We start from the raw sequence: 16,863 nt of genomic DNA on the forward strand, positions 1-16,863 counted from the left end.
GTATTCCTTAAAGAGGTGGGGTTTCAGGTGTCTCCGGAAGGTGGTGATTGACTCCGCTGACCTGGCGTCGTGAGGGAGTTTGTTCCACCATTGGGGTGCCAGAGCAGCGAACAGTTTTGACTGGGCTGAGCGGGAACTGTACTTCCTCAGAGGTAGGGAGGCGAGCAGGCCAGAGGTGGATGAACGCAGTGCCCTTGTTTGGGTGTAGGGCCTGATCAGAGCCTGAAGGTACGGAGGTGCCGTTCCCCTCACAGCTCCGTAGGCAAGCACCATGGTCTTGTAGCGGATGCGAGCTTCAACTGGAAGCCAGTGGAGAGAGCGGAGGAACGGGGTGACGTGAGAGAACTTGGGAAGGTTGAACACCAGACGGGCTGCGGCGTTCTGGATGAGTTGTAGGGGTTTAATGGCACAGGCAGGGTTGACGTTGCTGCAAAATGAGTTCTGTTTTACTCACAGATATAATTCAAACGGTTTTAGAAACTAGAGAGTGTTTTCTATCCAATAGTAATAATAATATGCATATTGTACGAGCAAAAATTGAGTACGAGGCCGTTTGAAATGGGCACCTTTTATCCAGGCTACTCAATACTGCCCCTGCAGCCCAAAGAGGTTAACATACATCTTCAATAATGTTTCAACCGGAGAATTCCTTTGTCTTTAGAAATGCAATGGAACGCAGCTAACTCTCACGGGCGCGCGCGAGACTGAGCTCATGGCACTCTGCCAGACCTCTGGTTGAAACAGCTCTCATTCTCTCCCCCTTCACAGTAGAAGCCTCAAACAAGGTTCTAAAGACTGTTGACATCTAGAGGAAGCCTTAGGAAGTGCAATCGGACCAAATTTACTCTGTATCTTGGATAGTTGAAAAACTACAAACCTCAGATGTCCCACTTCCTGGTTGGATTTTTTCTCAGTTTTTTGCCTGCCATACGAGTTCTGTTATACTCACAGACATCATTCAAACAGTTTTAGAAACTTCAGAGTGTTTTCTATCCAAATCTACTAACAATATGCATATCTTAGCTTCTGGGCCTGAGTAGCAGGCAGTTTACTCTCGGCACCTTATTCATCCAAGCTACTCAATACTGCCCCCCAGCCATAAGAAGTTAACTGGCCGTCCAATGAACGTTCCTTTACACAGACCAATGACTTCAAAACTGACTGACCTGACTGCACTGGATGATGATTTGGGTAAATATATGAAGGAACTAACCCATGCTGTTAGGTCTTTGTATTCCCAATACAGGAAGGCCCAGGAAGTTCCAGAACAGGGTGACCCAGATAGCCTACCTGTTGACGTTGGAGAATGGATCCAGCTAAAGGTCCACAAATGAAAATGGAACCACCCCAGATGGATGGGTCTGTACCAGGTCATCGCAGCGACACCTACAGCAGTGAAGGTTCAGGAGCGCCAGGGGTGGCACCACCTATCACGCTGCCAAAAGACGTCCCAACCATCATAACAGATAAGAGTGCACACCCAGACCCAGATGTTGTTACACATGACCACTATGGTCACATTGTCAAAAATAAAACTTGGGGTAAACCTTTGAGGTACATGTTTTTGATACTTCTTATCATCCACCAGCAGCCTCTGTTGGGGGGAATAGAGATCCAAAGGAATCAATTGAAAACCAGTAACCAATGGGTAAAAATGGTTCAGAACCTGAGTCGACAAGACACGCCTAGTGGTTCGTATGTAGTCATTTAAAAAAAAACTCAGTCAGAGTGAATTGTTTGGATCAATTGTAGTCCCATTGCTAAGTACGTCTATCGCATGCAGTGTTCTCTCATACATCCTCCAACAAGTTAGGACAGCTAGGAATCAACCCAGATGCATCCAATTATATGTCTCCAAAGAGTATTCCACCACGATTAACCATACTATTGGCTCTCATAAGGTTTCTGGTCAGTTTACCAATCCATGTGCCTGAATGAGAAATATACTCCCCAGTAATGGGTCCATCCAGAGCCTTAGTCTAGGACCCGCCCTTATGTTTAGGGGTAGTAAGTATGCCTCGAAGTTATATAATGTCTCTGCTATTGAATGTCCTAAATATCCCGTTCATCCACTGCCTTTGGCAATTGGAAATAACAAGAGAGAACCTGTCTTGAATAATTTGAGACCTGTAACTGAACCCCAGCTTTGTCTTTGTGGTAGAGGTAGTCATGGGCCTTTGAGACAGCTGTAGGTGTTACGCGGGTGTGCCACCAACTACCGAACCTTCCCTTAATATGAATTAACCTTCTCTCACTCTAAAACTGGAATACCGATATCCGTTATAGGGTCTGGATTGGGAGCTCCTAATGGACTTTGCGGTGAAAATGGCTACTTAGAATTGCCTAATGGGTGGGATGGTTGCTGTTATTTAGGCCAAACTAAAATTCAAGTCGCAACCATACCCCTGCTGACCCTATTGGAGGCTAAGCGTAACTCCACAGCGCACCGTAGTAGCCATGTGAAATGAGCAATGGCAGATAATGGCTTGGCTAGTAGATTTTCTCTTAGCAATGGTGAACCGTTTGGATTGGCACTCTTCCCAGGGGTTGGAATTAAAGTGTTAGGTGATTGGATTAACAACATCACCTACTCCATGCAGGCCCATATGAATTTGACTATTGCTGGGTTTGCCCTTCTTTCTACTGATGTTCAGAATCTTAAAGCTGTTACAGCCAGGCATAGCCTGGCATTAGACTACATCCTGGATAAGGAGGGTTGATATTGCAGGGCCCTAAATTCTATTTCCCCCACTGACTGTGTTATGTGTCTCCCTGACTCCTCTGATAATATGACTGAGATTTTGAAAGAATTAACAATTGGCTGACACCTACACCCCCACAAGAGAAGACTCCTGGTTCCTGTTTGGGTGGTTGAAAGTTAAACTAGTACATTTTGGATTTAAATTGTTTTCCATTTTAGTCCCATTATTTTTTTATTTTATTTTTTTTTTAAATTTTTTTTTTTTTTAAATTTTATCCTATTTTCTCCCCAATTTTCGTGGTATCCAATCGCTAGTAATTACTATCTTGTCTCATCGCTACAACTCCCGTACGGGCTCGGGAGAGACGAAGGTCGAAAGCCATGCGTCCTCCGAAGCACAACCCAACCAAGCCGCACAGCTTCTTAACACAGCGCGCCTCCAACCCGGAAGCCAGCCGCACCAATGTGTCGGAGGAAACACCGTGTACCTGGCCCCCTTGGTTAGCGCGCACTGCGCCCGGCCCGCCACAGGAGTCGCTGGAGCGCGATGAGACAAGGATATCCCTACCGGCCAAACCCTCCCTAACCCGGACGACGCTAGGCCAATTGTGCGTCGCCCCACGTACCTCCCGGTCGCGGCCGGCTGCGACAGAGCCTGGGCGCGAACCCAGAGACTCTGGTGGCGCAGCTAGCACTGCGATGCAGTGCCCTAGACCACTGCGCCACCCGGGAGGCCCTTAGTCCCATTATTGGCCCCCGTGCTTGTTCTGCTGATTTGCATTTGTGCATTCTGTGCAGCTGGAAAATGTGTACTTCATAAGGCCATGCCAGGCATGTTTATGCTTCATGTTTCTCATCCCCCAGACCCTTATTTTTATCCTCAATCTCCTGAGGATTGCTTGCAATCCAATACATCTTTTATGTATGATTCTTATAGGGGGGAATAAAGAGGGTTAACCCAAGGCCTTATACCTTTTAAAGGGTTAATAAATGATGTTATGATAAACTGTAAGGTCTCCTCTTCAGGAGACCTCTCTGTGTGTGTTAAAACCTGTTTTGAGTGTTGTGACCTTCAGACACTATCAGAAGGCATCTACATTCAGACTCCTCCTGTCTGGATCCCACCGTGGTTATCTGGTTTTCTGAGAACACAAGGCTACCACAGACCTGATGAAACCAGCCCCCTGTCAGAAGATGCTTACACTCGTTCACCTTGTCATGACCCTATACTTGTAATGAAAGGTCAAGTTTCAGTCAAACCCACTTCTGAGTTTTTACTTGCTGATAAGATGGTTCCTGCTGTCAGGGGGAAATCAGATTTATTAAAATGTTGCCAGGGAAAGTTACGTAAGGGGGATTGGGGAGGCTATATGAGTTACAGGATGTCTTAGACATTTTGTAGAACTTGGGAAGAAACTATCATATACTGTTATACTGAACTCTGTACCAACTTCTGCCTCCAAATTGTATTGCTAAAGAATAATAATACTTTAAAAAATTGTCTGTGTTTCCTTTCCATTACTAATGCATGTTTGATAATTATATAGACCTGATCATATGTTGAAGTAATGTACCTACCTTGTCACAACACAACTGATTGGCTCAAACGCATTAAGGAAAGAAATTCCAGAAATACATTTTTAAGAAAGCACACCTGTTCATTGAAATGCTTTCCAGGTGACTACCCCATGAAGCTGGTTGAGAGAATGCCAAAAATAAGCTGGTTGAGAGAATGCCAAAAATGTGCTAAGCTGTCATCAAGGCAAAGGGTGGCTATGTGAAGATTCTCAAAAAAAAAAAATTTGATTTGTTAAACACTTTTTTGGTTACTACATGATTCCATATGTGTTATTTCATAGTTGTGATGTCTTCACTATTATTATACAATGTAGAAAATAGTAAAAATATAGAAAAACCCTTGAATGAGTAAGTGTTCGAAAACTTTGGACCGGTAGTATATACAGTTGAAAGAAATAAAAGCTGAAATAAATCATTCTCTCTAATATTATTCTGACATTTCATATTCTTAAAATAAAGTGGTGATCCTAACTGACCTAAGACAGGGAAATTTTTACTAGGATTAAATGTCAGGAATTGTGAAAACCTGAGTTTAAATGTATTTCGCTAAGGTGTATGTAAACTTCCGACTTCAACTGTATATATGTGTAATATATAGTTTAGTTATAATGTATATATTTATGTTGTATATACAGGGCACATTTGTAAAAGAGACCTAGGTCTCCATATGTCTTCCATGATCAAATAAAGGTTAAATTAATCAAATATGTCTCACTGATTAACTGAGCCTATCATCCATCCATGGAACGATGTTGCGTGTGTTTGTGTGTTTGCATCCCCCAAAATAAAATGTCAAAATAATTATTGCTTGTATATCTATATGTACTGTAACGGCGGCCTTCCCTCTCTTCACTAGAAGAGGGGGTGAAACAGGGATCGGACCAACACGCAGCGTAGCCAGTGCTCAACATGTTTAATTAACAAAAAACTACAGTGAACACTAAACAAATACAAAATAACAAAAGTGGCAAACCGATACAGACCTATCTGGTGCAGAATACAAACACAGAGACAGGAAACAACCACCCACAATCCCCAACACAAAACAAGCCACCTATATATGATTCTCAATCAGGGACAACGATTGACAGCTGTCTCTGATTGAGAACCATATTAGGCTGAACACAGAAACAGACGAACTAGACACACAACATAGAATTCCCACCCAGCTCACGTCCTGACCAACACTAAACAAGCAAAACACATAAGAACTCTGGTCAGGACGTTACAGTACCCCCCCCCCCCCCCCCTGAGGTGCGGACTCCGAACGCACCCCTAAAACTCAAGGGGAGGGTCTGGGTGGGCATCTGTCCGCGGTGGCGGCTCCGGCGGTGGACGAGGACACCACTCCACCACTGTCTTTGTCCCCCTCCTTAGTGTCCTTTGAGTGGCGACCCTCGCCCACGACCTTGGCCTAAGAATCCTCCCCAAGGCCCCCACATGATTTAGGAGGTAGCTCAGGACAGAGAGGTAGCTCAGGACAGAGAGGCAGCTCCGGACAGAGAGGCAGCTCAGGACAGAGAGGCAGCTCCGGACAGAGAGGCAGCTCCGGACTGAGTGGCAGCTCCGGACTGAGTGGCAGCTCCGGACTGAGTGGCAGCTCATGACTGTAGGGCAGCTCATGACTGGAAGGCAGCTCATGACTGGAAGGCAGCTCATGACTGGAAGGCAGCTCATGACTGGAGTGCAGCTCATGACTGGAAGGCGGCTCATGACTGGAGGGCGGCTCATGACTGGAGGGCGGCTCATGACTGGAGGGCGGCTCTGGCAGCTCCTGACTGGCTGGCGGCTCTGGCGGCTCCTGACTGGCTGGCGGCTCTGGCGGCTCCTGACTGGCTGGCGGCTCTGGCGGCTCCTGACTGGCTGGCGGCTCTGGCGGCTCCTGACTGGCTGGCGGCTCTGGCGGCTCCTGACTGGCTGGCGGCTCTGGCGGCTCCTGACTGGCTGGCGGCTCTGGCGGCTCCTGACTGGCTGGCGGCTCTGGCGGCTCCTGACTGACGGACGGCTCTAGCGGCTCCTGACTGACGGACGGCTCTAGCGGCTCCTGACTGACGGACGGCTCTAGCGGCTCCTGACTGGCGGACGGCTCTAATGGCTCGGGACAGACGGGCGGCTCTGAAGGCGCTGGGCAGACGGATGGCTCAGATGGCGCTGGGCAGACGGATGGCTCAGATGGCGCTGGGCAGACGGATGGCTCAGATGGCGCTGGGCAGACGGATGGCTCAGATGGCGCTGGGCAGACGGATGGCTCAGATGGTGCTGGGCAGACGGCCGACTCTGACCTGCTGAGGCGCACAGTAGGCCTGGTGCGTGGTGCCGGAACTGGTGGTACCGGACTGGAGACACGCACCTCAAGGCTAGTGCGGGGAACAGGAACAGGGCACACTGGACTCTCGAGGCGCACTATAGGCCTGGTGCGTGGTTCCGGAACTGGAGGTACCGGGCTGAGGGCACGCACCTCAGGGCGAGTGCGGGGAGAAGGAACAGTGCGTACAGGGCTCTGGAGACGCACAGGAGGCTTGGTGCGTGGTGCCGGAACTGGAGGTACTGGGCTGGAGACACGCACCATAGGGAGAGTGCGTGGAGGAGGAACAGGCCTCTGGAGACGCACTGGAAGCCTGGTGCGTGGTGTAGGCACTGGTGGTACTAGGCTGGGGCCACGCACCATAAGGCGAGTGCGGGGTGCTGGAACTGGAGGAAATGGGCTGGGGTGGGAAGGTGGCGCCGGATATACCGGACCGTGCAGGCGTACTGGCTCCCTTGAGCACCGAGCCTGCCCAACCTTACCTGGTTGAATGCTCCCCGTAGCCCGTCCAGTGCGGGGAGGTGGAATAACCCGCACTGGGCTGTGTTGGCGAACCGGGGACACCATGCGTAAGGTTGGTGCCATGTACACCGGCCCGAGGAGACGTACTGGAGGCCAGATATGTAGAGCCGGCTTCATGGCACTTGGCTCAATGCTCAATCTAGCCCGGCCAGTGCGGGGAGGTGGAATAACCCGCACCGGGCTATGCACACGTACAGGAGACACCGTGCGCTCTTCCGCATAACACGGTGTCTGCCCGTACTCCCGCTCTCCACGGTAAGCATGGGAAGTGGGCGCAGGTCTCCTACCTGACTTCGCCACACTATCCTTTATCCCCCCCCCAAGAAATTTTTTGGGTTTCTTCACGGGCTTCTTACCGCGTCGTTGTGCTAACCTCATTCGCCGGTATCCCTCTGCACATTGCTCCATCGAATCCCAGGCGGGCTCCGGCACTCTCCCTGGGTCAACCGACCACCTGTCTATTTCCTCCCAAGTGGTGTAACCCAGATCCGGCTCCTGCTGCCGAGCTAGCTCCTCGAAACGCCGCCTCTCTGCTTTTGCTGCCTCCAGCTCTGCTTTGGGGCGGCGATACTCCTCTGGCTCTGCCCAGGGTCCTTTTCCGTCCAGCTCGTCCTCCCATGTCCATTTCTCCTGGTCCCGCTGCTGCTGCTGCTGCCACTGCTGCCCGTTGCTACGCTCCTTGGTCCGAGATTGGTGGGTGGTTCTGTAACGGCGGCCTTCCCTCTCTTCACTAGAAGAGGGGGTGAAACAGGGATCGGACCAACACGCAGCGTAGCCAGTGCTCAACATGTTTAATTAACAAAAAACTACAGTGAACACTAAACAAATACAAAATAACAAAAGTGGCAAACCGATACAGACCTATCTGGTGCAGAATACAAACACAGAGACAGGAAACAACCACCCACAATCCCCAACACAAAACAAGCCACCTATATATGATTCTCAATCAGGGACAACGATTGACAGCTGTCTCTGATTGAGAACCATATTAGGCTGAACACAGAAACAGACGAACTAGACACACAACATAGAATTCCCACCCAGCTCACGTCCTGACCAACACTAAACAAGCAAAACACATAAGAACTCTGGTCAGGACGTTACATGTACAGTATGTTCTGCTCAGACAGTGTTGCAAAAGTCTGTTATAAAATCAGATAAGAGGTAAGGCTCTTTCTCAAATCTGGCATTAAACTTTTCGACCGAGAAATAATAGAGACTGTTGCACAACTGCAAAACAATGAACGTTGTGCAACTGAGCACTAAGCAATTTAGAAAGACGTTTATCTTTATTGTTCCCTGGGGGGGAAACAGGTGATATTGAAAGCATGTGATAACAAATTCTGTTATGACATGTTTAACATAAGTAAATTGATTACTTCTTGCCATATCTCTACAGATACTTAGTTTCCCAGATCTGGTATGAAAAATCTAATAAATCCTGTCCATACTAATTCCATAGACACAGTATATCAATATTGTGTAACGTGATGGCTGGTGACAAATCATTCTGTTTTTCCTGAAGCTTACAAAATGGACGCCGGATTTGGGAAGGTTGCATTGTAAAGAAGCAGATTATAAACATATGAATAGTTTGGGAATCCACCTCATGGTGTGTCCACACTCAAAAAGCTTAATTAAATCAGCACACTAGGCTGAAGGTGCAGGGCCTCTCCAGTAGGATTGAATAAGCTTTACAAAGCAGTCTGCATGAGACAGGGAGGGGTGGAGAAAAGGGTGGCTACAGTTAGTGTGCTATTAGGCCAGTCTTTTGACAGCATATTCTACTCAGTTGACTTGTCATCATGTATTCTTGAATGTTCCATCCATGTAATACTGCACAGCAGGAAATGGAATCTTGCCTCTCAGAATGAATTGCTATTCTATTTTCTGAGATGCATCTAAAGAATATGAATAGTGTCTGAAGCCTAACCGTTAAATGTATGACTCCACGAGTGGTTCTGACAGCTACTGACTCCCTAATTTAGCAATGGAAACATTGGGTCTAGGACGTTTTTTAAATCTTAGCTGCAGAAATGTCTAAAGTACATGGAGCTGGTATCTCCCAAACATAATGTGAGCTGATCTTTGCAAGATTGTTCCATGCCTTGTCGGTCATTTGTAGCAGAGTTACAAATTGTCTACTTTACCAATAAGATCACCCTCCAATAGGCTACCTGGGGCGACAGGTAGCCTAGTGGTTAGAGCGTTGGGCCAGTAACCGAAAGGTTGCAAGATTGAATCCCTGAGCTGACAAGGTAAAAATCTGTCGTTCTGCCCCTGAACAAGGCAGTTAACCCACTGTGTAACGGGCTTCCTCCTTCTCTTCATCCGAAGAGGAGTAGCAAGGATTGGACCAAAGTGCAGCGGGGTGTGAATTCATAATGATTTATTAAACAAAACGACGAAACACGAAATAACACTTAGAAATACAAAATAACAAAACGAACTAAACAGACCTAAACTACGAACTTACATGAAACGAAGAACACACGAACAGGAACAGACAAACCGAAACAGTCCCGTGTGGTAACATCTACTGACACGGAAGACAATCACCCACAAACAAACAGTGAGAACAACCTACCTTAATATGACTCTCAATCAGAGGAAACGTCAAACACCTGCCTCTAATTGAGAGCCATACCAGGCAACCCAAAACCAACATAGAAACAGAAAACATAGACTGCCCACCCAAAACTCACGCCCTGACCAATAAACACATACCAAACAACAGAAAACAGGTCAGGAACGTGACAGAACCCCCCCCTCAAGGTGCGAACTCCGGGCGCACCCCTACAACTCAAGGGGAGGGTTTGGGTGGGCATCTGTCCGCGGTGGCGGCTCCGGCGGTGGACGAGGACACCACTCCACCACTGTCTTTGTCCCCCTCCTTAGCGTCCTTTGAGTGGCGACCCTCGCCCCCGACCATGGTCCAGGAACCTTCACTAAGGCCCCTCCTACATAGAGGAGACAACTCAGGACTGAGAGGTAGCTCAGGACAGAGAGGTAGCTCAGGACAGAGAGGTAGCTCAGGACAGAGAGGTAGCTCAGGACAGAGAGGTAGCTCCGGACAGAGAGGTAGCTCCGGACAGAGAGGTAGCTTAGGACAGAGGGACAACTCTGTACTAATGGCAGCTCCGGACTGGGTGGCAGCTCCGGACTGGGTGGCAGCTCCGGACTGAGTGGCAGCTCCGGACTGAGTGGCAGCTCCGGACTGAGTGGCAGCTCCGGACTGAGTGGCAGCTCATGACTGTAGGGCAGCTCATGACTGTAGGGCAGCTCATGACTGGAGGGCAGCTCATGACTGGAGGGCAGCTCATGACTGGAGGGCAGCTCATGACTGAAGGGCAGCTCATGACTGAAGGGCAGCTCATGACTGAAGGGCAGCTCATGACTGAAGGGCAGCTCATGACTGAAGGGCAGCTCATGACTGTAGGGCAGCTCATGACTGTAGGGCAGCTCATGACTGTAGGGCAGCTCCTGACTGGCTGGCGGCTCTGGCAGCTCCTGACTGGCTGGCGGCTCTGGCAGCTCCTGACTGGCTGGCGGCTCTGGCAGCTCCTGACTGGCTGGCGGCTCTGGCAGCTCCTGACTGGCTGGCGGCTCTGGCAGCTCCTGACTGGCTGGCGGCTCTGGCAGCTCCTGACTGGCTGGCGGCTCTGGCAGCTCCTGACTGACGGACGGCTCTAGCGGCTCCGGACAGACGGGCGGCTCTAATGGCTCGGGACAGACGGGCGGCTCTAATGGCTCGTGGCAGACGGATGGCTCAGAAGGCGCTGGGCAGACGGATGGCTCAGAAGGCGCTGGGCAGACGGATGGCTCAGAAGGCGCTGGGCAGACGGATGGCTCAGAAGGCGCTGGGCAGACGGATGGCTCAGACGGCGCTGGGCAGACGGATGGCTCAGACGGCGCTGGGCAGACGGATGGCTCAGACGGCGCTGGGCAGACAGATGGCTCAGACGGTGCTGGGCCGACAGATGGCTCTGCCCTGCTGAGGCGCACAGTAGGCCTGGTGCGTGGTGCCGGAACTGGAGGTACCGGGCTGACGGCACGCACCTCAGGGCGAGTGCGGGGAGAAGGAACAGTGCGTACAGGGCTCTGGAGACGCACAGGAGGCTTGATGCGTGGTGCCGAAACTGGAGGCACTGAGCTTGAGACACGCACCACAGGGAGAGTGCGTGGAGGAGGAACAGGGCTCTGGAGACGCACTGGAAGCCTGGTGCGTGGTGTAGGCACTGGTGGTACTGAGCTGGGGCGGGAAGGTGGCGCCGGATATACCGGACCGTGTAGGCGTACTGGCTCCCTTGAACACTGAACCTGCCCAACCTTACCTGGTTGTATGCTCCCCGTAGCCCGTCCAGTGCGGGGAGGTGGAATAACCCGCACTGGGCTGTGTTGGCGAACCGGGGACACCATGCGTAAGGCTGGTGCCATGTACACCGGCCCGAGGAGACGTACTGGAGGCCAGATATGTTGAGCCGGCTTCATGGCACTTGGCTCAATGCTCACTCTAGCCCGGCTAGTACGGGGAGGTGGAATAACCCGCACCGGGCTATGAACACGTACAGGAGACACCATGCGCTCTACTGCGTAACACGGTGTCTGCCCGTACTCTCGCTCTCCACGGTAAGCCCGGGAAGTTGGCGCAGGTCTCCTACCTGACTTCGCCACACTACCCTTTAGCCCCCCCCCCCAAGAAATGTTTGGGTTGTACTTGCGGGCTTCCAGCCTTGCTTCCGTGCTGCCTCCTCATATCGTCGGTTCCTCTCTCCGGTTTCCTCCAGCTGTTCCCATGGGCGGCGATTCACTCCAACCTTAGCCCATGGTCCTTTTCCTTCCATGATTTCCTCCCAAGACCAGAAATCCTGCTTCGTGCGCTGTCCGTTAACCCGCTGCTTGATCCGGGTTTGGTGGGTGATTCTGTAACGGGCTTCCTCCTTCTCTTCATCCGAAGAGGAGTAGCAAGGATTGGACCAAAGTGCAGCGGGGTGTGAATTCATAATGATTTATTAAACAAAACGACGAAACACGAAATAACACTTAGAAATACAAAATAACAAAACGAACTAAACAGACCTAAACTACGAACTTACATGAAACGAAGAACACACGAACAGGAACAGACAAACCGAAACAGTCCCGTGTGGTAACATCTACTGACACGGAAGACAATCACCCACAAACAAACAGTGAGAACAACCTACCTTAATATGACTCTCAATCAGAGGAAACGTCAAACACCTGCCTCTAATTGAGAGCCATACCAGGCAACCCAAAACCAACATAGAAACAGAAAACATAGACTGCCCACCCAAAACTCACGCCCTGACCAATAAACACATACCAAACAACAGAAAACAGGTCAGGAACGTGACACACTGTTCCTTGGCCGTCATTGGAAATAAGAATTTGTTCTTAACTGACTTGCATAGTTAAATAAAGGTTAAAGACTCTTAGTTCAGTTATTTAATCCTTCCCTGGTTAAATCATGGGGAAACAGGCGATTGGCAGGGGTTCCTGCAGTAGCCAGCCATGCCGGCCAGTTGTGACGTGGGCCAGGGATGCTGCAGTGAATCCTTTGGGAAATTACATCAGTGTGAGCAAAGAGGAAGTGGGGGTTGGATGGGACATCCACACCATGAACCATTCTACAATGGTGAACTCCATTAAGACAGTGTGATCAGGTTTAAAATGACAGTGTTCAATTTAAACGAAGTGCACCAACTATTTTCCCTCAGACGTACCCTCTAGTTTCAACATCCTCGCTGTATCTATTACTGTACCAATGTGTAACACTGCAAACCAATACTGTATGAACTCCGGCTTCTTTTAGCTATATTCTTTATCATTTCTATCATCTCACCATGGTAACAGCACCTTCTGGCCTACAGGCCACATAACTGCTCATGGGTCAACCAATCATGGTTCATACTAAACATGATGACAATTAGATATTTTAAACTGGTTTCAACAAATCTGTCCTGAATTCAAACTTCATGGAGGTAGATTGTGCAATGCAATCGCATGGTTTTGGCAAGAGGTACAATACCCTTGTTGCTTGCTGTTTGGCTGCCAAAAAATGTCTAGTAAGCAATGAATCCATCCACCCTTAAAGGGGCAAACTGAAGTTGCTCCATACATTTTCTGATTTATAAATTAATGATATGTACCCATTGATTCTTGAAGATTATAACTTATAAATGCATCGTGGACTGGGATATGTTCCGCATTGCGTCGGACAATAACATTGATGAATACGCTGATTCTGTAAGCGAGTTTATTAGCAAGTGCATCGGTGATGTTGTACCCACAGCATCTATTAAAACATTCCCCAACCAGAAACCGTGGATTGATGGCAGCATTCTCGCAAAACTGAAGGCGCGAACCACTGCTTTTAATCAGGGCAAGGTGACCGGAAACATGATCGAATACAAACAGTGTAGCTATTCCCTCCGCAAGGCAATCAAACAAGCTAAGCGTCAGTATAGAGACAAAGTAGAGTCGCAATTCAACGGCTCAGACACAAGAGGTATGTGGCAGGGTCTACAGTCAATCACGGACTACAAAAGGAAACCCAGCCCCGTCGCGGACCACGATGTCTTGCTCCCAGACAAACTAAACAACTTCTTTGCTCGCTTTGAGAACAATACAGTGCCACTGACACACCCGCTACCAAAACCTGCGGGCTCTCCTTCACTGCAGCCAACGTGAGTAAAACATTTAAACGTGTTAACCCTCGCAAGGCTGCCGGCCCAGACGGCATCCCCAGCCGTGTCCTCAGAGCATGCGCAGACCAGCTGGCTGGTGTGTTTACGGACATATTCAATCAATCCTTATCCCAGTCTGCTGTTCCCACATGCTTCAAGAGGGCCACTATTGTTCCTGTTCCCAAGAAAGCAAAGGTAACTGAGCTAAATGACTATCGCCCCGTAGCACTCACTTCAGTCATCATGAAGTGCTTTGAGAGACTAGTCAAGGACCATATCACCTCCACCCTACCTGACACCCTAGACCCACTCCAATTTGCTTACCGCCCCAATAGGTCCACAGAAGACGCAATCGCAATCACACTGCACACTGCCCTAACCCATGTGGACAAATCAAATTTTATTTGTCACATACACATGGTTAGCAGATGTTAATGCGAGTGTAGCGAAATGCTTGTGCTTCTAGTTCCGACAATGCAGTAATAACCAACGAGTAATCTAACCTAACATTTTCACAACAGCTACCTTATACACACAAGTGTAAAGGGATGAAGAATATGTACATAAAGATATATGAATGAGTGATGGTACAGAACGGCATAGGCAAGATGCAGTAGATGGTATAGAGTACAGTCTATACATATGAGATGAGTAATGTAGGGTATATAAACATAAAGTTGCATAGTTTAAAGTGGCTAGTGATACATGTATTACATAAAGATGGCAAGATGCAGTAGGTGGTATAGAGTACAGTATATACATATGAGATGCGTAGTGTAGGGTATGTAAACATTATATTAAGTGGCATTGTTAGAGGAATAGCTATGTAAGAATGCTGTTTATCGACTACAGCTCAGCATTTAACACCATAGTACCCTCCAAACTCGTCATTAAGCTCGAGACCCTGGGTCTCGACCCCGCCCTGTGCAACTGTGTCCTGGACTTCCTGACGGGCCGCCCCCAGGTGGTGAGGGTAGGTAACAACATCTCCACCCCGCTGATCCTCAAAACTGGTGCCCCACAAGGATGCATTCTCAGCCCTCTCCTGTACTCCCTGTTCACCCATGACTGCGTGGCCATGCACGCCTCCAACTCAATCATCAAGTTTGCAGACAACACTACAGTGGTAGGCTTGATTACCAACAACGACAAGACGGCCTACAGGGAGGAGGTGAGGGCCCTCGAAGTGTGGTGTCAGGAAAATAACCTCACACTCAATGTCAACAAAACAAAGGAGATGATCGTGGACTTCAGGAAACAGCAGAGGGAGCAGCCCCCTAGCCACATCGACGGGACAGTAGTGAAGGTGGAAAGTTTTAAGTTCCTCGGTGTACACATCATGGACAAACTGAAAGGGTCCACCCACACAGACAGCGTGGTGAAGAAGGCGCAACAGTGCCTCTTCAACCTCAATTCGGCTTGTCACCAAAAACACTCACAAACTTCTACAGATGCACAATCGAGAGCATCCTGTCGGGCTGTATCACCACCTGGTACGGCAACTGCTCCGCCCCCGACCGTAAGGCTCTCCAGAGTGTAGTGAGGTCTGCACAACGCATCACCGGTGGCAAACTAGGACACCTACACCACCCGATGTCACAGGAAGGCCAAAAAGATCATCAAGGACAACAACCACCCGAGCCACTGCCTGTTCACCCAGCTATCATCCAGACGGCGAGGTCAGTACAGGTGCATCAAAGCGGGGACCGAGAGACTGAAAAACAGCTTCTATCTCAAGGCCATCAAACTGTTAAACAGCCATCACTAACATTGAGTGGCTTCTGCCAACATACTGACTCATCTCTAGCCACTTTAATAATGAAAAAATGGATGTAATACATGTATCACTAGCCACTTGAAACAATGCCACTTTATATAATGTTTACATACCCTACATGACTCATTTCATATGTATATACTGTACTCTATACCATCTACTGCATCTTGCCTATGCCGTTCGGCCATCGCTCATTCATATATTTTTATGTACATATTCTTATTCATTCCTTTACACTTGTGTGTATAAGGTAGTTGTTGTGAAATTTTTAGGTTAGATTACTTGTTAGATATTACTGCATGGTCGGAACTAGAAGCACAAGCATTTCTCTGCACTCGCATTAACATCTGTTAACCATGTGTATGTGACAAATAACATTTTATTTGAGCTCAGTTCAAATGTTGTACTCCATCAGAACCCAAAATATCAGCTTGTTTTCCTCCAATGTTTCTAAACAAAGTAAATGTTAAACACTTTATAGCCTCTATTGTTTGTATATAATGTATGTGTTCAGTCCTTGCATCCATAGCTCTGTCTATGAATTTGGTTATATTTCTCCAGCCCCATCCCTCTGCATTTTACAGAAACAGGGGCTGTGAGAAGGCTTTGGTATTGTTTCAACTGCTGACTGCCTCTTTAAAAAATATATAGGCAAATGGGAGGTATTGAGAGTTGCAGTTTCTCTACCCATGGCGTATTTCATTCATTCCTACCTGAATAAAAAATAATCAGTCAGGCCTATAACTGCTGCAATTCAAAATGCGCACTGATGTCACTGTCAGAGTGCAGTAGTTTGTTGGTAGGCTACTTACTTTCTCTTGTATTCGTCTCTCTCTCGTTTGACTTTAGCCAACACATTATACAGAGCTCGTATTTCTGGGGTGATGGTATCGATTTGGACCCCAACACCGTCCGGATGATTCCAGGATACACCAGGGCCCTGGAGAGTCTCATAGCGCTCTCCGTGTCTTCTCACGTGCGTGAAACTCCAAATGGTACCAGGCAGTCGGGATTCAGGAGAGTCGGTTTGGACAGCTACTTCACGAGTGTATACTTGGTATCGTTGTTGCTCCAAGGCTTGCTGCAGTTGGTTCTCTAATAATTTGTTTCTCCGCTCTAATTCATGAACTTTGGCAAGAAAACAGCGAAACCGCAGGTTCAGAGTCTTTAGGACATGAATATTGGACCCCAAATCATTTCGAAGCGCACTGGTTACAGCGCCCGTCCCAGCAGTGGACACGCCGCTGACAGGAATTGTAGCAATCAT

At 48.7% G+C, this 16,863-nt stretch overlaps 1 protein-coding gene across 1 annotated transcript in view; it reads right to left on the reverse strand.

Annotated features, from left to right (window-relative positions):
- The window catches only part of LOC120064711 (intermediate filament family orphan 2-like), an 83,048-nt gene extending 66,185 nt beyond the window's left edge, over window positions 1-16,863 (reverse strand). The window contains exon 1 of the mRNA XM_039015330.1: window positions 16,409-16,863. Coding sequence (XP_038871258.1) covers window positions 16,409-16,863 — 455 coding nt within the window. The remainder of the gene's footprint in view (window positions 1-16,408) is intronic.

This window comes from Salvelinus namaycush, chromosome 20, assembly GCF_016432855.1.
Source record: "Salvelinus namaycush isolate Seneca chromosome 20, SaNama_1.0, whole genome shotgun sequence".
NCBI lineage: Eukaryota > Metazoa > Chordata > Actinopteri > Salmoniformes > Salmonidae > Salvelinus > Salvelinus namaycush.